We start from the raw sequence: 13,407 nt of genomic DNA, 5'->3' as shown, positions 1-13,407 counted from the left end.
AGTTCCGTGAATATTTTTTTAACCATGGGCCAACTGAATGCTTTGTGCATACTGGTAATATTTGTGTATGTGGAATATGTGCCTCTTGGCTGCTTTTCTTATTACTGCTTCTCCTGCCATCCCTGACAGATTAGGTGGATCCATGCTTTGGTAAGTCTGCAGCTGGTAATTGGTTGCAGTAAACTTTACTGAGGGGTATAAAAGTAAAGCGAGGTAAATAGAAATCCTTGCCACGTCATTAGGATTTCATTGTGAAAATCTGTGAATTTACTTTCCACTTTACTGTGACACATTGCTTTATGTTTAGTCTATCACATTAAATCCCAATAAAAGAAACTCATGGTTACGGTTCTAAAGTGACAAAATGGCTGTACTTAAAGCTGCTCTCCCTACACAGCTTTACTGCTTTCCTGTCCTGGACTCTGTATTCAGAAAGAATATCAGAAAGGATATCAGAGCAGTCGGACCATGCGGGTTAGCAGTTACAGTTTGCTTGTGTCATCTTTGGCTATAGCAGTGACTACAGATAAGATTTGGAAGCCAGAATAATGAGCATAATAATGCATCCCAGTGGAATGGAAGGACATGGAGGTCAGGCTGAAAACCAATGGTTTTGTTCAGATTTGATTTGGAGAAGCTGAAAGGCTCCATGCTGTTCCCATCTAGTTTGATTTCCTCCAGAAGGACAGCTTGTCACAACCTATTCCCAGCCACTACACACAAATACACACACACATGCACACCCGCCCACAATATCCCTACCCATACCCCAAACCATCACATACTTCTAAACCTAACCCTCATCAAAAGTCAATTCACACCTTAGTCCTAAGCCTAACCCCTAACCTAAAAACATTATTTCCCCGCATGGGGGCCAAGAAAATGTCCCCACAAGGAGCAGTGGTCCCCACAGCCCCACATTGCAGACATAAATAGGTCCCCAAAAGGATATAAAAACCTGGTACACACACATGCACGCAAACACGCACACACATGCACACTTAGTGGGCAATGCCACCAAAACACACATTTTGTTTCCAGACTTAGAATACAGTATTCGCTGCATGCCCATTTAAACACAATTGCCATCTGTTCCTTGGCACGGTTTCCTGGTCCCACCCGAGTTCAGTCCAGCCAGCTGCCAAACCGTCCCTGCACTGTGGCCCTTACACATGGAATCACTTACACACAAACACACAGACTGGAAGCCAACAGCGGTGGTGTACCACTAACCATTTAGAATGAGTGTTATTTCACTTTCTTCCTCTTTTCCAGCCCGGTCTGCTGTCTGATCAGCCAGCACCGTCTGTTTCCTCTCCGATTTCAATCTGTCCTCCCCTTTAATTGTGTCATTTCCCTCCAACCAAAGGGAACTTTACTTCTTTTTAAACAGGACTATTTAACAATGTGTCCTGTTTATCATCACCCTTGTTCTGTTTGTACTTTGCATATTTTTCTTTTTACCCTAACTATTGACCTAGGGATTACACTGAAATGAATTTACACATGACTGTTTAGGATTTTCAGTGAACTTGCTAAATCAAACATTTATTTGAACTTTGTTGCCCTGACAGATGCAGGATTAATAAAAAATAATAAAAATAAAACTTTACAAATACTGTTGTTTTACAGCTTGTAGTTAAAATAAATAAATAATAAATTGGAACTCAGAGAAAAAAAATCACACCAAACTTAACCATTCGTAGCTTTAAGTTTGAGGTAAACTTAAATCAGACTTTAGCTCTAAGATGATCATCCCACAATTCTTTGGTTCCCATAAAGACTATCAAAGGTAATTAAAAATACCAGATGAGACCAAAAATGGGCCATATAAATAATAAATTAATCTCAACCATAAATGTGAGGCTTGAGAGTTGTCACTTTCCTCATTCGCCTCATAAAGCAAACACTTAATTTAGAGTGTGCATTTATACTTCTTTTTAAGAAACATATAGACCAAAGTAAGTTTCTGGGCTCAATCCAAAATGTGTATGTGCACATAATACATGTATTATAAAGCTAAAACTATGTGTCGCCAGGAACACTGATGGTGAAACATGGTAGTGGCAGCATCATGGACAGGGAAGCGAGTCCAATTTATTGGAAGGTGGATGGAACTAAATACTGGAGTATCCTGGTTAAAAAAATAAATCTAGATTGCCTATTTGTACAATGCTTAACCTGCAACTGGCTCTGGCTGCTAAACGTCATTATTTCACATACTGTGTTATATTAAACTACCACATTTCTCAGTTCAGATTCTTCATCAAAAACTCCATGTGTGTTCTCCCACAGACGTGAATGAGTGTGAGCTCCTGAGCAGTGTGTGTGGAGAGGCCGAGTGCATGAACGTGGATGGCTCCTTCCTCTGTGTGTGTCCCAATGGTCTGGACTACAACGTCATGATTGCCAAGTGTGAACCCACTCAAACAGGTAACCCACACTGACACCCACAGCTGACAACGAGCCCACAGCACTGCTTTCATTCCAAAGACTGATCGGATTTCATTAGCTTAGAATTTCAAGCAGCATCTCATTAAGAACTGATCTATGAAAATAAGTTCTGATCCAGTGACTAAAGACAAATAATGGATTTTTAAAACTTTTTATTATAGATTCTTTCAGTTTTGTTGTCAGCTTAGACTGCCACCTCAAAGCTTGCTAAGAATACGTTTTCTTGATTCTTCCATCTTGTTCATTTTGTTCTAGACTATGTCCTGTTCTTCACAACAGACTTTCAGTTAAACTGACATATAGTTCATAAACGTAACGCCCTTCTAGCTTTAAGGTTCTACTCATCCAGACATGTTTATAAAAATCCACATATCATACAACGTAATTATGATGTGGTGCCTGAACCACCTTTACTGTGACTCCATAAGATTAAAACCTGGTCTCCTGTTCCATCACGTGGATAAAGGTAATCATTTAATTCCCAGTGAATTCCTCTGTATGCCAAAATAATCTATCGTTATCAGTGAGGCTGTCACTCTGAAAGCTACTGGAAATTATCTTAAAATATCATATGTGTGAGCATATGTTTCAAAAAGGGTGTTCCTGAAGTCTAGTCAAATTCCAGCCTGGCTGGAATTAAGCCTCACATATTAAGCAATGAATCAGTTAGTGATTAACTAAAATTATCTCAACAAATTCCATCATAGGTATTATAGTCCATTTTATTCATGGTTTTGGTTTTAAGTTTTGTTTTGTTTTTCTCCATTTTAGTTATTGTTTTTGGTTGTGATGTTGTATTTTGGATATTTAAAAAATCTTCCAGTTCCAGAGTTGATTATTCTTTATAAGATTAAAAATTATCAATATGGTGTGACTTAAAAATGGTCAATAAAAACAACAATATTATGGTTTATTACAATAACCTTAAGGACAATTTATTCTCCAGCGAGATTTGTCATCATGACAGGCCTAGTTAGAATGCTGGTAAAATCCCTCAATAAGCTTGTTTAGGCTTTAAAAATCTGTTTGAAGATCAGTTACAATTTCAGTTTATGTTTTTCTGTTGGTTTTTTTTCAGCGCCTTCAGTGGAAAGGAAGGATTGCTACTATCATCTTAGTGACGAGAACCTCTGTGAGAGTGTGCTGAGCAGCCACGTCACGCTGAAGGAGTGCTGCTGTACTCTTGGAGCCGGCTGGGGGGACAACTGTGAGGTGTACCCTTGTCCTGTTAATGGCACAGGTGAACTGGTGGATCAGAATGCCTCCAAGCCTCTCATTTCTAACCTGCGTCTCCATATAGTGTGTTGTTAAGGTTGATCAGCTTTAAAATCAAACGACAATAATCTCCCAGTTAGAAAATAGTTGGAGAACTTGGTTAGAAGTCAGTGTGAGTCCTTGGTTTCCAATAACATCTATCCATCTGTCCCCATGGAAACCCTATCCATGAAGATCTATCACAAAAGTTTTGACTGTTTTCCTCCAAATGACTGTATGTGTAGAGAGTGGGGTCCCTGCAGGAAGCAGCAGCAGTATGTAACTGTATTTATGGAAACAAGCTGCAGCAAATGGCTTTATCCTTGGATCCTCCATGTCTGCTCTCTTCTAGACCAGTTCACTGAGATGTGTCCATCCGGAAGAGGTTTTGTTCCCGCAGAAGACCTGCTATATGGAGTAATGTTCTCAAACAGTTACAAAGGTAAGACAAGTGGAAACAGTTTACCCTGATCTAATTTAAAGGCATGATATATTTTAAGGCAGGGGTCCCCAAACTTTTTCCTGTGAGGGCCATATAACTTTTCCCTTCTCTGGTGGGGGGCTGGAGTCAGTTTGTAACAGAAAGTGTTACGATTGTAGGAGTGCCTAAATGTAAAAATGTATTGTTTTCCAAAAAGCACAATCAAATAACCCTCTCTGGGTTCTTCACAGAACAAAAGTCTGGAAATAAATAATAACACTATTAATGAAATAAATAATAACCAAATGACCCTCTCTGGGTTCTTCACAGAAAAAAAAATCCAGGAAGGATTACAGTCTGTATTTTCCGAACTATGAGCCGCACCGGACAACCCCAAAGTTTTTTGTTTTTTTTAAACCAGTAAACCGCAGATATCTCTGCCGCTCCAGGTTTTCCACAACGATGCAGCAGAGGGCTGGCGGACAGCCACAATTTGAGTCCTAACAGGTCAACTGAATATCACATTTATTACGGTTGAAAAAGAAAAAGTTGCCAAGATTAAATTTAACTGAACTGATTACGGTAGTTTCCGAACGGTAACTGTAACAGTAAAAGTGCTGATCCTTCGTGTCTGATACTAGCATGTGCTAACAAAAAATGGGCGCCGTCTTCTTCTTCTTCTTCTGTTGCTTCTTCTTCTTTAGATTTCAACAGGAGCTTGCATCCATTATTGTTGCACTACTGCCATCTACTGGATCCTAATATCTATACCTCAAATTCTCCAGTATTTAAAAAAAAAAGAAGAAAAATATTATTTTTCCCCTCAATGCTATGGTTGTTGAATGATCAACAACATTCTCAAATTTCAATTCCCTATTAAAACCTAATTCTGTTTTAGTGGGCGCTTTCTTTTATTTCCAATTTTGACTTCCAATGATTCACTTCCTGCTAAAGAGCCCCCTGGTGGTTGAAGAAAAAGCCACATATTAAACGGCTTATAGTCCGGAAAATACGGTATATGAAAAAAAATCTGAATGCTCTATTGTTCAGGGGGCTGGACCAAATGTGGAGGCGGGCCGGATCCACTGTTTTAAGGTGTTATCTAGTAACGATGATTTTTATCATCAACTCTTCATTTTGTACGCATCAAGCTCCATCTTATTGTTTCTGTAGCAGTTTTTTTTTTTTTTCTCCCTACAAGCTGAATAAGTTCCACTAAATTGAAATCCTCTGCGACTGTAACGATCTGATTGGGCCTCGGTCAAGTGTGGGTGATGGGTTTCAATTTTGAGTTTTGTGATGCATATTTTTGCATGTGCAGTCAGTGAGGAGGCAGTGCCCCTTTGTGTTGAACAGACTGCTGACACAAAGAATGCTAGATCGCTAAGCACACATCTGAGAGGACTTCCTGGAAATTGGTTTTTAGTAGACAAAGCTGTTAGGTCGTGTCTACCATGCTGAACCCCACAGCGGTGCATTTCTTTAGATGGCAATAGTAGCTCAGGGAAGAGGTGGAGGAGATCCAATTTTTTTTTTTACATGTACGTCTTATACCATATTGTCATGACACAATGACAGTTTTAATAAAAGAACATATTTTTGTAAAAGTTACACACTGCAGCTTTAAGCAACAAGCAGATGGAAAGTTTGTCAAAAGTCCATCTTCGCAAACTGGAAAACAGTGGATGTTTGCTTCATGGAAGGGAACAGCGCGGCCAGGTGGGGGCAGAGTTAACTCATGGTGCTGAAGGAAGTTCTTCCCCAAGGCAGTATACATTAAACAACTGCTCCCCAGCCCTCTGCAAACCTTGTTGAGCTTTGAAAGCGTGTTTTGCTGAGAAGTTTAGATGCACAAAGATGAGTTTTTCAGAAGTGATCAAACAGACCATGTTCTGTTCTGTTTGCAGACGCAGATGAATGCAAACTGTTTGATAAGGAGGTGTGTAAAGGTGGCTACTGTGGGAACACAGAGGGAAGCTATGAGTGTTACTGCACCAGTGGACACTACTACGACCCGGTCAAGCTGGAGTGCACAGGTCAGTAAAACAGAGACGTATGCTAGAGAGTCAAACGTCTCTGATTCATCGTCTAACTAGTGAATCTGTGTCTGTCTCACCGTTCTGTAGATGTCAATGAGTGTTTGGATGAGTCTGTTTGTGATGGAGGAGAGTGTCTGAACACAGACGGCTCCTTCAACTGCTTCTGTAGACCCCCCATGGTGCTGGACCCCAACAGTAACCACTGTGTTGTGCTTCCTCAGCTGGCTGGTGAGAGTTCAGTTTTTTCATTAAAGTCTCTGTATTTCAAAACTGTTTTAGTACAAAAGAAGAAATATGTGAACAAAAAAAAAATCACATTTACCCATCTTTTAAAAACACATCAGTTCAAATAAACCAATCATAGCCTTGGGATTGATTTCTGATTCCAGACTTTGTAAAGCTCTGGTCTGCTTGTGCAGGTTGTAGACACTTCTGATGTCTGTATGCAGCAGGCTGGACAGTGATGCAGCTTAAAGCGTTGTCTTCAATCCGACTTTTACTCCGTTGATGCATACATGCATCGTAATTCTGCACCAGGAGAAGCCAGACACGTAAACAATTGACACGTAAACAAAAGGTGAAAAATATGATTATGAAAATTATGATTATGATAATCCCACCACTTTTCGACCGACTTTGCATCTAGACAGACCTCTCTACAGAAGCTGCAGTCAGTACATCACAAAAGGCTGTGCTTTCTTTTTTAGCTTCCTTTGTCTTACAATCTTATCTCAACACTAGACAATACTCTCTTGTAAAGGCACAGATGCTCCATAGCAGAATGATGTATGAAGATATGAAAAGTAAAATCTCTGGCTGAAAAGTGAAATCTATTCCCCAGCAGCTCAAAGGAAACTTAATGATTCTAATTACTAGCAACCACTAATACTAATAATTGACACTTTTTGTATTATTTGCATATGATATTCCAGTTGATAACATAATTTTACAGTTGAGTGCAAACAGAGCAAATAGGGTGTGGTTCCTTCTCGATAGTAAGACTTGCTGTATTTGTAGAGCAACAAGAGATGGAGATGGAGCATTTGGACTATCAGGGGATCTGCTGGCAGACAGTCACAGAAACCAAGATGTGCATGCGGCCCCTGGGGCCCAACAGGAAGATCACCTTCACTGAGTGCTGCTGTCGCTTCGGAGAGGCCTGGGGGATGGAGTGCGCCTTGTGTCCCCTCCGACACTCAGGTACTCGACTCAGACACACATTATTATGATGCACTTGGTATGTCACAGCTCTGCGACATACCAAGTGCATCTCCTCCTTACAAAATATTTTGACACTTAAGGTGTTTTTTTTTTTTATTCTTAACCGTGGGAAGAATAATGCTGAAGTTGACTTGCCTGTTATTTTTTACTGTTGATGTAAAGTTTTAATACAATAAGACAAAGTTTTAGTATATTTTTAAAGTCCTAATTCTGCTGAGCAATCTTGATAACTCATTAGTTGACGATTGGGACGATGGTAGAGACCTAGGTAGAAGTTCGTCATGCAGTTGCCGGTTTGATCTTCGGTTTCAGACATTGTGACTTTGGGCAAGACACTTCAGCTCCATTTTACCTGCTGGTGGCGGTAAGAGGGCCGAACAGGTGGCGCCAGCGCATGGCAGCCTGCCCTCTGTCAGTCTGCACCAGAGCAGCTGTGGCTACTATCCAATAGCTTCAGCATGTGAATAGGTGAATGACTGAATGTAGTGTGAAGTACTTTGGGACTTGATAAAGTGCTATTAAAGTACAAATCATTTTACTCCTACAGGAGGTTGGAACCTCACTTATTTCTCAGAGATTTCTTATTCTTTAGTTCTCGTATCCACAAACTGTTTTCTTCTCTCCTCAGAGGACTATGCATCCATGTGCAACATTCCTTTGGGTGGGAGGCGACAGCCTTATGGCCACGATGCCCTGGTTGCCGGTCCGGTTCATGAATATGAAGTGAGCCCAGACTACATGACGTCACCCGATGAGCAGCATGTCCACAACTTTTATGAAAACGAAGAGCGTAAGTATTTACCATTCAGACATACATTTGTTTGATCAGATGACTGAGAACCTTTATTAGAGGATTTGTCTTGGGGGAGCAGCTTCTACTGACAGACAGGATGGCAAGCTTGAATGAAATGGGGAAAAAAACCCCACAGGGAACCAAAAACCTACATGGCTAATAATGGTATCTATTTAAAAACAGTTCCATGTGCTATGAAATATCCATTTGATATTTCATCTTCACTAGTTCGATACCTGAAAAACAGAAGCAAAGTTCCAGCAATGTTGGGTAGAATTTCACATATGTAATACTCTAAAGTACTTCAAATAAAAATTACATTTTTAGAAAAGCTGTGGTTTGTATCAGGTAATGTATGTTTCCATGTTGATTATTGAAGAAAATCCATTGAGAAGGGCTCCAGCGTAATTATCTGAAAAACCGGAAAATGTAGCTTTCTTGCTCAAGTTTGGCTTATACTTAAAAAATCAGTTCTTTTACTTTTTCATGTGGAAGTCTTATTTTCCACCAATGTAGATTTAATTTGCTAGTATCTCAGATTAGTAATACTTACTTCATTTTCATAAGGATATGGTGAGGTAGAAAGATGCCTGCCTTTAATTGATTTTTAGTGATACGTTGATGTTATGATCCCTTTTCTATCTTTTTAATACGAAATAATAATAAAAAAAAGGTTTGCACATTGCAGGACTTGTTTAGTTACCACAGGAATGCTTTAAGCTGCTCCTTCTTCAAACCAGAGGAGATGACAAAACCAAGAAGCTCCAGGAGGATGTGAGGATGTTCATGTCTGGCTCTTAGTTCCCCTCAGCTGCATCCATGTAGAGCTGCTGTCCTGGCTGAGCTGTTGATGAGATGATCAGATTAGACTGATTCACCTGCCAGCATTTTTAACTCAGAGACCCAAACGCAGTGGGGTTTGGAAGCACTTTGCTGCCATCTTGTGTCACAGGAAGATGAAAGCGGAGCTTTCATCTTCCTGTGTGTAAGCATACTATAGACTGCATTTATTCATTAGTTACTCCCTTGACTCTTAAATGTTGTGATTAAGTTATATATGAACAGCACATCCTACAAAACGTTTGCTTTTTGTTATTGCATGCATTCCTGTGGAATGTTGTTGCTCTTAAAGATGACAAAGAAGGAGGAGGAGCTCCACAGCTCCTTTTACGAAAACTGGAAACACTTTTATCATCATATAGAAATGCACATTTCCCTATTGTTCATTATTTCTACCTACTTGTTGGCTCTCAATCATCCTGGACATGCAAAATCTAAAAAAGTTTTAAAAATAAAGCAGCTTAACAAGTTATAACTTAAATAACACGACTTGTATTGACAGCCATTGCAATAAATCTTATTAGGAGTAGTTATCCATTAAAACTTGTTTTATTCAGAGCCTCAATTTTTTAAGGTGTAGCAGAGATTAGTGACACTGAACCAAACTCATATCTAAACAACAGTTAAGTTTTAGTCTGACTTTTATGGGTCTCAACAGTTTGTTTATTGAGAAAAATATGCTTGATGTTCATATCAACTTGTTAGTCATTTTCGGTCCTGCAGCTTGATCACATTAAAAACTTTTTAAGCCACATTTTAGCGTTACATTTAACTGTATATTCCCCCACAAATGTGCGCTATCATCACAGCTAAAGGCAGTCCAATGAAATGTGTGATCTTTTTTTTTTTTTTTATGGTGGGAACCATATTTGTGGCCAGGCAGTGTATTCTCTAACATCAGGTCTGAGATGTTAGGATTCTGTGGTAATATCCACGTGTTAAGTTTCCAACTTTACTACTGCTGCTGTTTTCCAACGCTGATCAGATGATGTAAGGCAGGTAAGTTTATTAACGGCTCCGATCTGTACTCACACCTGGTTTAACCGGTCAGGCGTTGTGTGTGGTCCATGCTTGTGCTGCAGGTCGCTACAGCGCCTTCGAGGGTTTGCGAGCTGAGGAGTGCGGGATCCTGAACGGCTGCGAGAACGGCCGCTGCGTCCGGGTTCAGGAGGGCTACACTTGCGACTGCTTTGCAGGATTCACCCTGGACCTGTCCCGCATGGCCTGCGTCGGTAGGTGGCCGCTCGCCGTCACGTAAAAAACCCGCCGTACCTTTCCTCTGTTTCACGCCAGCACCTCTCTCTGCGTGCAGATGTGAACGAGTGCTCGGAGCTGAACAGCCGGATGTCGCTGTGCAGAAACGGGAAGTGCATCAACACAGTGGGCTCCTACCGCTGCGAGTGCCTGCCGGGCTACAAGGTCTCCGACAAACCCAACTACTGTGTGAAGACGGACAAACAGCAAACATCCACACAGTGAGAGGAGGCAGAGACCAGAAGGGCCACAAAAACCACACGCACAAGCTCATAATACTATACTTGTGAGGACATCCACTGACTACAGTCGGGCAAATGAAAAATTGTCGGCAGCAATCGAATTGTGAACATCCTGCAGCTCAGCTGACCGTCGGCGCGGAGCAGGAGGAGCACAGGGAGCAACAGTCTCCCTTTCCTTTAGCATAACCGAACCACGTTTCATTTTACTTATCACATCCCAAATATTTCTATATCATTTTTATAATGGACTGTTAGATTGTGTTGTCAACAGCGTCATATACACCAGCTGCCTTTTTTTGTCTTTATACAATTAAATTATTATGCCTGAGAGGTAAATTACTGGTCAGCTGGATAAAAGAAATTACTTTCTAGTTTCACTCTACTGGCGCAATATGTCTGACCGATGGTTCTGATTTATTTGTTTTGTTTTGCTTTAAGTGATTTTTAGTCCAGCCAGTCGATGGGATTAATGTGAGCAGTGAACTGGTCTTCCTGTTTCCAGTCACCTGCTTTGAATAATCCTTAGGAAATGTCTATATAAATACTTGTTTTGCGGCCAAAGTTACATAAATGCCTGGCGGTTATCAGAGACCCGGTCGGGTTGATTATAGGCTAATGTGTGGATTTCCTGGAAGTAAAGAGTTGAGGTGCTTTTTAGATCCGAGAAGAGTGATCAAAATCAGCTAGTCCATGACACACACACGCAAATACACACACACGCCTACACACACAAAATCGAATCCACTATATTCAACACTGTATAAAGAAAACACATTAGACAAAGATGAATTATAAAGTTACTTGATGAAGCTTATTTCTGGGAGTGAGATATGTAAAAGAAAATATGTTTGTTTATATCTTTTTTTTTTCTTGAATTTGTCTCTAAGTGGTGCTTTATGAGGCAGCAGAGGTGGATCTGCTCTTTTAGCTTCCTGACAAACCCAACATATGGTTTTATGCTGGGGGATCCTGTCGTGCTTCACAGCACTTCGAATACATCATTGAATATTTCATACCGCAAGGATTCCGGCTGTCCGTTCCACTCCTTCCTCCGACCTCTGACCTCTGGGAACTAGCTGTCATCACACCACAGCACCATCAGGCCGTTTAGCCTGGAAGTTTTTGCCTGAGCTGACGAAAGTCACTCAGCTTTGGAAAGAAGCTTTCCTCGGGCTTTTCTTTTCGATGTGTAACAGCTGTCAGATGCAATCAGACATCTGCAAAACACAGAACAAAACTCTGCTTCATGTTTTCTACAAGAGCTGCTGCTCTCTACATCTTCAAGAGACTCTAACCGTCTTTTCCTGACTCTGTTTCACTCAAAAGTCTTGCCAGGTTGCGATGCTGTTGTGGGACAGTAATGGGAGAGAAGAACCCAGTGTACATTTCTACTAAAGAGTGAAGAGAATAGGCTGTGTATTTGTAATTTGTACATGAACAAATGGCTTTTTCTGTGAATTCATAACAATGTACATTAAACCCATTGGTAATAAACCACAAATTGTTTTATTTAATGGTACTTCTTGGTCCTTTATTTCTCATCTTTAAACATTTACTGAATGTGATTATAGGCTGAGTTATACTGAATAACTCTGCCTGTCATACCCACCCCAGCTGTAAAATAAAAATGTTTACAAGTTTGAAATGTTTATTGTTTTAACTTGGAATTCTCATATTAACACAAATTTTCCTATTCTGACTTTTCTTAAAATTTTGCTCAAATTACTTGAACAGTGCAATAGTATAATCTTGTCCATCTTTGAAGTGTTCTAGGTGTTGTACTTTTGGAGGTAGAACAGTTATAGTGTGATCCAAATGCATAAAAAATACTTTATGTCCTTTATGACAAAAATCAGATAAAGGTTTCACAAATCAAGAACTTAGTTTTAAATATACGGAGAAAAAATATTCCCCATTCCCCCTAGGGGGCACGTAGAATTGCATCTTTGAAGTAACCCTGGATCCAAACTAAATATTCAGTTTATTGTCTGGGTGCAGTCCCTCTGAGAAATGAGCTTTGACCCTCGACTTATTTAAAATTCTGCAGAAAGAACGATTGAATTATAGATTCCCCAAAATAGACATCCCTTTGATGAAACTCATTTAAAAAGCTGCTAAAAACATTACTGTTCAATTTCTTGCTTCTTTATATCAACCAAGAAAAGGACTTACTGACTCCCATCATCTTGGCCTCTGGTTTTGTCTCTGCCACATCTGTTGCAACTCGTTCTTCTAGCAAAGTTCACATTACCACGGTTTTCTATTGGGACAAATCCAGTTCATAGTGTAGGTGTGTGTGTGCGTGTGAGTGCGTGTAGGTGTGTGCGTGTGTGCGTGTGTGTGTGTGTGTGTGTGTGTGTGTGTGTGCGCGTGCGTGACAGCCCCAGTACCTGTTTCCATGGTGAACTAACAGGAGCCTTTCAAACAAAGCTTTTATCTACTGTGTTTTAGTTTTGCAGGAATAAAGTTCTGAATGTGTTTCTGTGCTGAGAATCGGATTTATTCAGACTGTGTGTTTCAGTAAGATGGTCACTGAGAAATGTTGGCTGGGCTCTCCTGATCCCAGACCATGTTTCCAGTAAACTCAAAGTCTATTCATAGACTGAGTCTCTCTATGTCTCTATGTTTCACTCGCTCTCTCACTTTGCGTCTGAGCTACTACTACTACTATTATTATTATTATTATTATTATTATTATTATTACAGTTGTTGTTAGCCATTATCTGAGTGAGCCCACGTATCCTCTGATAGACCAGGATCTCAGTCTGCACGGCTGACAGTCATTCTGTTTGCCTGGATTTCTACGAGCTACGTCGTTCACACACAACTTGTTTTCTGTGCTTTTCCTTTAAATGTTAATACTTTGTGTGCTGTGTTTTCTTTGATTAT

The 13,407-nt window shown here is 40.2% G+C and overlaps 1 protein-coding gene across 4 annotated transcripts in view; it reads left to right on the top strand.

Moving 5' to 3' along the window:
• ltbp1 (latent transforming growth factor beta binding protein 1) overlaps positions 1-12,032 on the top strand; it is a 77,867-nt gene extending 65,835 nt beyond the window's left edge. For 3 of the 4 annotated variants that reach the window (XM_081616108.1, XM_081616109.1, XM_081616107.1), the window contains 9 exons: positions 2,296-2,433; positions 3,533-3,694; positions 4,061-4,150; positions 6,037-6,165; positions 6,256-6,396; positions 7,186-7,368; positions 8,018-8,179; positions 10,105-10,254; positions 10,335-12,032. In XM_081616108.1, the coding sequence (XP_081472234.1) occupies positions 2,296-2,433; positions 3,533-3,694; positions 4,061-4,150; positions 6,037-6,165; positions 6,256-6,396; positions 7,186-7,368; positions 8,018-8,179; positions 10,105-10,254; positions 10,335-10,501 (1,322 nt within the window). In that variant the 3' untranslated portion in view covers positions 10,502-12,032. Of the gene's footprint in view, positions 1-2,295; positions 2,434-3,532; positions 3,695-4,060; positions 4,151-6,036; positions 6,166-6,255; positions 6,397-6,587; positions 6,746-7,185; positions 7,369-8,017; positions 8,180-10,104; positions 10,255-10,334 lie in introns of those variants that run through there. The other variant, XM_081616110.1, reaches the window with a different exon arrangement.
• Positions 12,033-13,407: the final 1,375 nt, after the last annotated feature.

Source organism: Poecilia reticulata, chromosome 15 (genome assembly GCF_904066995.2).
Source record: "Poecilia reticulata chromosome 15, P_reticulata-male-v2, whole genome shotgun sequence".
NCBI lineage: Eukaryota > Metazoa > Chordata > Actinopteri > Cyprinodontiformes > Poeciliidae > Poecilia > Poecilia reticulata.
This window is presented reverse-complemented; position numbering and strand designations above follow the sequence as displayed.